Source organism: Neoarius graeffei, chromosome 16, assembly GCF_027579695.1.
Source record: "Neoarius graeffei isolate fNeoGra1 chromosome 16, fNeoGra1.pri, whole genome shotgun sequence".
In the NCBI taxonomy this organism is placed as follows: Eukaryota; Metazoa; Chordata; class Actinopteri; order Siluriformes; family Ariidae; genus Neoarius; species Neoarius graeffei.
This window is the reverse complement of record NC_083584.1, coordinates 46,173,776-46,182,851: the sequence shown is the minus strand read 5'-3', so window position 1 is coordinate 46,182,851 and position 9,076 is coordinate 46,173,776. Positions and strand designations below refer to the sequence as shown.

The window sequence follows — 9,076 nt, the reverse complement described above, 5'->3', positions numbered from 1 at the left end:
AATCGTTCATTGAGTCGTTTAGTGAATCATTTAGTGAATCGTTCAATGAATCATTTAGTGAATCGTTCAATGAATCATTTAGTGAATCATACCATTAATCCTGGTGCTTAATAATAAATTGCTAAACAGCTAAATTATGGTATAATTCCAAATTATTACGATCACTTACCATATTACATAACTCGTATGCACCTTTTTGAATTCTTTGAGGAGATTGGGGACTTCAGATATTGTTCATCAACAAGATGAATACACACAGCTTTGATAATAAATGGATTTATTATAACAAAGACAAAAATGGATAATCAATATATACAAATATGAGGTGTGTATACATGTGTGTGTTTATGTGTGGTGTGTGTATGGCCTAGCTTGTTGCTAGCTAAAACAAAGGAATGTTATCTAAATAGAACAAAGGATTAGCTCTGTGGCTAATGTGTGCTTGTGTGTGTGTGTGAAGGACTTGACCATGTGTTTAGCCTCATGTAGCTAACTACACGTGGTGGAGGCCTAGATTAGCCTTGTGTTGCTAGTGTGTTTGTGAAAGGCCCTATGGTCTAGCTAAAGTGTGTTTGTTAGGCCTAGTGAGGCCTACTGAGCACGAGGTAGCTAAAGACAAAGGGAAGCTATCTAAACCCAGATAGCAGAGGGTCGTTGATTCGACGTGGAATCATCGGCATGTTCTTCGACCTATATGCCGTCGAATCACCGTCGATCACCGACGTTGATTCAACACCGCTTTGCTCATACGAGTTTCCGTTGAAACGACGTTGAAAAGTGGCTGGTGGTCGACAGAGAATAGACCCCCTTTCACCCTTTATTCAACTACGTATTTCGGTCGATTTATAGTTGAATTTTCGGCGATGATTCATCCAACTTTACTTCCTGTTTTATGTACAACAGGAAGGCTACAAATTAAGCAAAACAGGCTAAATTAAACTAGCTAACAATAAAGCATCGGGGCTCTTGCCTAGGATGAACACACACATGCATACTTCAACCATGAAAGTGAAACTTAATTTATATCAATGTGCGTAGGCTACGTCCTGTTTAATGTACAACAGGATATAAAAATGCATGCAACAATGCACCTCTCCTAATGTTTGTCAAGCTATCTAATGAGGCATAACTTTTAACATTTATAAGGAACAGAACACACTTGAACAAGTTCTTAGAAACATTTTATGATTTATTTATAATTGTGGCCTATTCCTCCTGCGGCGCAGACCTGTACATGGAAACAGAAAAACATAACCAAAATTAATTTGATGCAGCATTGATAAAGAAAGTCAGCTGTAGGCTATGGGTTTCTAAATGCCACCCCACCTCATTATTTGGACATGGGGAAAAACTATATTTAAAATCCAAAGAGGGATGGAGGGAGGAAAATTAAAACAAAAGAAAGAAATGAAATATAGAGTAGAGAATATTTGATAAAATTAAGGATGTTTTTATTCAGTAAACATTTAAAAAAATGTTCTACAACACTCTAGCCTAGTGACTTACCAGTAACAAAATAGACTTGAAGTATTCAGATCCGCTCTGCATAAAGCAGCTAAATCCTCTCTCTGTCTCCTGGCAGAAAGCTCCTTGGTTTGCTTGTGTCTCAAACACAGCTGGTATTCTGTAGAAAGACTTCTTTTCACCTTTCCCATCAGCTTTGTTAGAACCCTAACACAGCACAAAAGTTTACCATTGTAGGTTTATGATGAACCAAGTGCCTCGTGGGTTCACATACCGCGCGCTGCCGTTATTTCCCCCAAATCACGAGTTTGTTGGTCTTCCAATGTGGCGCAGGGTTTGTTTACTTCCGGTTTCGGGTGACGTCAGTGAAAGGGGTCTAATGGGGGCATTACCGCCACCCACTGGATTGGGGTGTAAAGCAGTCTGAACAAAACGTGTAAACATAAACGTAGGAGAAATGAACCCGTTTTTCTAACTCGTCCTCACTTAGTCTACTTTTCTTTTTTGATTAGTCTGGATTTGATATTGTAAATTTAAATGTGAATCAATGTATATTCATCGGACATGAACAAATGAATAAATCTTGAGTAATCTTGAGGCGTGTGTGTCCGGGGCGCGGTGTCGCGGGGGGGGGGATCGAACGAACCCTCCGATCCCCCCTGGCTACGGGCCAGTTGCTCATCCTACCAATGTTGAAAACTGGCCGGTAAAAGTGACGATGGTTCAACGTCGTATATTCAACCTTCTCTGACGGTCGACAGATCAACCTTTACCCACGTTGATTCAACGGTGATAAATCGACCCTCTCAGACGGCGGAGAAATCGACGTTTCACGGCGCCGTTTCAACATTGATTTTCTGACGTACGACGGAAACCGACCATTCTGACCAAAACTCTACGTCGTTTCAACGACCCTCTGCTATCGGGGAAGTGTATCAGGCCTGGTCAGGCCTGTTGAGCACGTGTTTTCTCAGTAACAAAAAGATTCCACACTCATAACATTACCAAACTCACTGAAACCTTGATAAGGTCAAAATGTATGATAAGGAAATTAGTGTTAGTCAGAATAAGAGAGAGAGAAGGAGCATGCACAGCCTATCTATTAAACAATTGAGAGGACATAGAACCAAAATAAATCAACACGCTGCGTGTTTAACAGTGTAACAATAAACCTGGGTTTAAATTCACACTATTTCAAATAAAGCAAATTCCTAAGACTATCTTAATTATGCCCAAATGCCAAAATCTTACTTAATCCTGCCTTTAGCAAGATATGAAGAACTATTCGCCGGTGTAGTTTCGGGCCTCGCCGTGGGCGCACGTGAGCCGCTCATGATGGAGGCGTAGAAAACTTTCGGGTCCAGCGGAGCACTTGGGTGGTTCCCGTAGAAAGCAGAGGATTCTTGGTCCGAACCTCAGCGTTCGTGAGGAAAAGTCTCTGATCAGAATAAGATGCACAGCGCTTTTGAGTTAAAAAGGATTCAATCGCTTCTTAACTTTTAATTGCCTGGGCTGCAGTCGTGACGTCACTTCTAATACAAGTAAACCGGTTGTAACTCAGGTTGAGTTTAAAGATCGCGCGACTCTAGAGTTTACCTTTGCCAAGGGTAAGAAAGAAAATCGCGCTGAGTGATGGATCTTGCAAGAAAGAAGATGTCTTTTTGGTGGAGAGCATCTCTTTTGTGCGTCTAGCTTCCTTGAAAACCGGACGCAAGAGACAAAATGGCGGAGCTTCTGCCTGGACTTATACGCCATGGCGGACTGAAGTAGATGATCCCGCCCACGTGTGACGTAGGTCACGCGGAAGTTGCCTGGGAATTGTAGTTCTGACACAAGATGGCGGCATGATACCTACACACACCATTGGTGTTCAGTGTTCTCCTGATGGTGGACTCATGAACTCATTAACATTAGCCAATGTGAGAGAGGCCTTCAGTTGCTTAGAAGTTACCCTGGGGTCCTTTGTGACCTTGCTGACTATTACACGCCTTGCTCTTGGAGTGATCTTTGTTGGTCGACCACTCCTGGGGAGGGTAACAATGGTCTTGAATTTCTACATTTATACACAATCTGTCTGACTGTGGATCAGCGGAGTCCAAACTCTTTAGAGATGGTTTTGTAACCTTTTCCAGCCTGATGAGCATGAACAACGCTTTTTCTGAGGTACTCAGAAATCTCCTTTGTTTGTGCCATGATACACTTCCACAAACGTGTGTTGTGAAGATCAGACTTTGATAGATCCCTGTTCTTTAAATAAAACAGGGTGCCCACTCACGTCTGATTGTCATCCCATTGATTGAAAACACCTGACTCTAATTTCACCTTCAAATTATCTGCTAATCCCAGAGGTTCACATACTTTTGCCACTCACAGATATGTAATATTGGATAATTTTCCTCAGTAAATAAATGGCCAAGTATAATATTTTTGTCTCATTTGTTTAACTGGGTTCTCTTTATCTACTTTTAGGACTTATGTGAAAGTCTGCTGATGTTTTAGGTCATATTTAGGCAGAAATATAGAAAATTCTAAAGTGTTTACAAACTTTCAAGTACCACTGTATATACTCAGCAGCTCTTAGAAGCTCTTGACTTCGCCTGTCTGCTGAGCCTCTGTAACTTACCTGAATTTAGATTTAGAAAGCATGCAGAAGCTTGTCTACTTTAGAAACCTTCCTCTTCTCCAAGTAATTTTGCGTGTCAGGTAGTGGAGATGTAAAAATCACTCTTCTGCAGCTGCCTCACCTCTCTTAGACTTCACCGACACCAACAAATCTCACACAAACCTCGTATTCACCTCTGAATAGCTGCGACAATATGCATCACTCATATGTTAATGTTCCTGAGTCTGTCCACAAGCCAGCTGAGATTGGCTTCAGCATCCACAGTGACCCTGATGGATAAGCAGTGTACATAATGGATGGCTGGATGGATATATTATGAGGAATTTGATGTGCTTGGTGTAGATATAAGCTTTATGCTATAGATGTGTGTCTGCAGATCATATGCATTAACTTGGTTAATGTATGAATACTGACAACTCTGACCTGTAGCTATTCAATATGGTAATTGTATTTTTCTTTTTAGTGTATGCATTTAAATAACTCATTATCAGTTTTGGGTGGATGAAATATAACCCGTTGTGGCACTCTGTCTCACCATGGTTCCAATCCATAACTATTTACAGTACCAGTCAGTTTGGACACACTTTCTCACTTACTTACTGTACTTTATCTATCTATCTATCTATCTATCTATCTATCTATCTATCTATCTATCTATCTATCTATCTGCCCGCCTGCCCGCCTGTGCGCGAGCGACCTGGGCTTGCTATGCAAACCATGTCGATGGTATTGAAGCCTAGTGGTATCTCTGGACTCTAATGAGATCACAGTCAGAAGCTTCACATATTCAGGAACAGATTTTGGTTGTCAATCAATACACAGACCAGTCATGTCTCAGGCTGTATTACTCATAAAAGACTGGATAGTGAACAGAAAAGCAAGACTCACACAGATAGAAAGAGACCATAATGATATCTCCTTTTGAGAAGGGAATGTACATTCTGTACCCACAGCACATGTTTCCAGATAAAGGTTCCTGCTTTTCACTGATTTATATTCTGTTATAGTCTCACACCAGGTTCCTAAGTGCTGATGATTCACCTTACCTTGTGTGCTTAAGAGCAGGGTCTTTCTTCCTAGTCAACATGGTATCTGTCACTATAGTCCACACCTGGTGGATGTTAAGATGAGATAAGATAAAGTATACTTTATTGTCCCCAAAGGGGAAATTCATCTTGGGCTCCAGTCACTGCATCACAGACCTACAGTAGCTCATACACTACATAAAAACAACACATAAATAGAACATACAAACATATGCTTCACTGCATCATACACAACACAGACACTGACACAACATAGTTGCAGCTCAGCAAAATGAACACAGCACAGAGAGTGGGGGTTAAAAGTAAATAACAGCAGCAGTCAAGGCTACAGTAAGCCCAATAAATAAGTAGAGTAAATACTGAATAATAAAAATACACTGCTATTTGTTACTATTTAACATCTTTATGGCAACTGGGATGAATGAGTTATATATATTTAGCCTACAGTTTGGTACCCTGAATCTTCTACCTGAGGGTCAAAGTCCCTTCCCACGCCATGTGGCGCATAGGGCGGCGCCGATCTCCGTTTCCGTAGCCCTCGGCCTCTCGCTTATTACATAGCTAGGGTTACAGTGGGGGGCTAGTCCTCTGGTAACCGTGAGAGTTTGACTTCCCACTCGCATCTGTATTGCAGTGTGCCTTGCCAGACGGCAGTAGGTACCATTTTTATGATGGTCTTTGGTATGACCCGACCGTGAGTAGAACTCCCGATCTCCCGATCAAGAGGCAGACACGCTAACCACTAGGCCAACTCACGGTTCTACCTGAGGGTAGCATAGCAAATTCCTGATTCAGGATGTGAGTCAGGTCATCCAGAATCTTCAGTGCCTCCCTGAGCACTGACTTTTCATAAAGTGACTGATCTTGATGCCCTACAATTTTTAAAGCTATTTTAACCAAACACCCCAGCTTGGACTTTAACTGAACTGAAAGATTGCCATACCAGGTTTGCATACCATACTGTATCATATGCTCTAAAATCATTTGAAAAAAATAAAAACAGAAGTTTGCTATTGACACCATACAGTCTAATTCTTCTTAAGAAATGCATCCTCTGTTGAAGGCTAGTACAAAGTCTTTCAACATGAATGTGCCAGGTGAGTGAACAATCAATAAAAACACCCAGATACTTATATGAAGTAATCTGACATATGGGTATGTTGTGTATGAGCACTGGACTAGGTTCACAGGTTGATCTTGGGTCAAATACCATTTCTTCTGTTTTATTAATATTAACGACAAGATGGTGAGCATCACACCAGACTACAAACTGCTTAATTTCAGAATGGTAAGAGGCTACGTCTTGATCTCTGTGTAATAAGCCAAGACTGGCGGTATCGTCAGAAAATTTAACAATGTAGTTTTGTGGGTGTTTACTCACGCACTCATTGGTATAAATAGTGAAAAGGCCAGGGAGCTCGCATACCCCTGTGGAGCCCCTGTGCTGATGAATTTGGGGTCTGAGACTGCTTTATGGACCTTCACATATTGCATCCTGTTAGCTAAAAAAGAATAATACCATTTAACAATCAAAGAGATTACACCCATCTTTTTCAGTGTCTCCAATAGTAGAAAGGGCTGAATAGTATTAAACGCAGAACTAAAATCCATAAAAAGTAAACGTGCATAGGCCTTAGTGTCCTCAAGGTGTTTTAGGACTATGTGGGTGATGCTACTTATAGCGTCATCTGTACTCCTACCCCATTTGTAGGCAAATTGACAGGGGTCTAAATCCTGGTTTACCTCCATTTTTAAAAGAGTCACTATATATTTCTCAAAACATTTCATTACAATGGATGTCAGTGCTACAGGCCTAAAATTATTGTTCTCTATGGGACAAGGCAGCTTAGGGACTTATGTACTGTTGTGACTGGTGTTAAAATGTGAAGCATTTTGTCCAATAAGCAGAAGCAGCTCTGCTTGGAGCTTTTGAGCTCTGCCCAGCCATTGTGTTCAGACACATGCAGGAAATTTGAAAGGGCTGGCAAACCTGATGAGCTGTGAAACCAAAACAGACACCCACATTTTATCATGTAATCCCTAGGATTAGAAGCTGATAGCTCACTCATATTAATAGGACAGCACGCAGCCCATCAGCTCTATTGTTAGTGCTCATTTTTGCTGTCTGTAAGCAATTCCATTTCAGGAAAGCTGACTGGTGTTGATGAAAAATGCACTGTCAAAGTGTAAAATAACAGGGCATGCCATGCGTCACCTGAACAAACCGAGAGTGCAGTGATGATGGTGCCGCTTGAATGTTGCAGTGATTTTTCATCATTGTTTTAAGGAGTGGTCACAGCTCATTAGCTCTTAGCTACCACTCCATTTCCTGGGTTCTGATGTATGCAGGAATATAATCTAATACCTAGCAAGAAATCTAATAAGGAAAAAAATGAATGTAATAAAATGCTTGTAATGGAATAGATTACCTCTAAAGTTGCATATGAGCGTAATTAATGCTTATTCATAAGCCACATCTAAGCCCTTTGGTACAATGTGGTCTCTGTCTGAACTGTGAAGAGTCTAGAACAGAGATTTGGTTGTAAGTGTGTGTGTGTGTGTGTGTGTGTGTGTGTGTATTTGCTATAAATTGAGGACTGGAATATGTTTTTACCAACAGAGTTAGGACATTTTTGGGAAGTGAGGACATTTTTGCTGATCCTTTCTTTTTCAAAGCGCTGTTTGAGGGTTAAGACTTATTTTTAGGGTTCAGGTTAGGGTAAGGGGTGGGGTTAGGCATTTAGTTGTGATGGTTAAGGTTAGGGTAAGGGGCTAGGGAATGCATTATGTCAACGAGTGTCCTCACAAAGAAAGAAGCACAAGAGTGTGTATGTGTGTGTATACGCTTGTTTTTATAGAGCTCAGCTCAGACAAAGGCCCACCTCACAGCGAACCCAGTGGCTCACGTGGTGCCACTGCTGTCTTTAAATCGCATCCCTACTTTCCAGCTTCTCCTGGAAAACTGATCGATACACAGAGCCACAAGACACCACCGATGAGATGGCATTACGGGTAAGAAACACAGATCGGCTGCAGACACAATCAAAGCAAATTAGCTCATTCTGTCGTTACAAGCTTTGCTGGTCATTCATAGTTCAATTACCTGCTTGGCGCAGGTCCTTCATTAAGCATGCCTGTAAATCGCATAGCATGCACAGACTAGCTAATAATCAGTGCACTGGGGACATGGTTATGAAATACATATTCATTACACAAATGATGGTTCTCCACATAATGGACCATGAAGGGACTCTTAGGATAGCTTAAGTGCTGTGGTTATGTCCTGCACATTACTCGCTCAGGTTCTCTCAGTGCTGAATGTTAAATTGTGTCCCAGACAGGATTGCTGAGAAGAGTCAGAAGAGAAAGCTGCAGTGGTTTCGATGAGTTTAGCTACAGCCCATCATTACTGACTGTTTACCCGTGATCATTACAATTTGCAGTTTGAAGAAGGAAGTGGGAGGTCCACATTAAATGCATTTTCCACCTTAAGGATAAGGGTCATTTGCAGCTCGTTTGTTTATTTTGAAAGGAAATAGAGTTCAAAAGCTTTACAGTATAGAGCTGATATGTACTCAGCAGCTCATTCATAGAAGCGCTTGACTTCGCCTGTCTGCTGAGCCTCTGTAACTTACCTAAATTTAGATTTAGAAAGCATGCAGAAGCTTGTCTGCATGGCTGCTTTAGAAACCTTCCTCTTCTCCCAAGTAATTTTGCGTGTCAGGTAGTGGAGATGTAGAAATCACTCTTCTGCAGTTGCCTCACCTTTCTCAGACTTCACTGATGCCAAGAAATTTCTTCCTAACCACGTATTCACCTCTGTATAGCTGCAACAATATGCATCACTAATATATTAATGTTCCTGTGTCTGTTCACATGCTCTGATGTTTCTCCTCTGCTGTGCAAATATGATTAAAAAAAATCAGGCAGCGTTTTATCTTGA

The 9,076-nt window shown here is 41.2% G+C and overlaps 1 protein-coding gene and 1 long non-coding RNA gene across 2 annotated transcripts in view; one reads left to right on the top strand and one right to left on the bottom strand.

Annotated features, from left to right (window-relative positions):
• Window positions 1-1,168: 1,168 nt before the first annotated feature.
• On the bottom strand, window positions 1,169-1,907 carry LOC132900079 (uncharacterized). Its single transcript, XR_009656751.1, has 2 exons — window positions 1,507-1,907; window positions 1,169-1,228 (listed from the first exon to the last, which is right to left on the bottom strand). It is a non-coding gene; the product is annotated as an uncharacterized LOC132900079 (long non-coding RNA).
• A 6,226-nt stretch (window positions 1,908-8,133) lies between these two features.
• Window positions 8,134-9,076, top strand: part of grifin (galectin-related inter-fiber protein) — a 28,222-nt gene continuing 27,279 nt past the window's right edge. Inside the window, exon 1 of the mRNA XM_060942115.1 lies at window positions 8,134-8,145. Coding sequence (XP_060798098.1) covers window positions 8,134-8,145 — 12 coding nt within the window. The remainder of the gene's footprint in view (window positions 8,146-9,076) is intronic.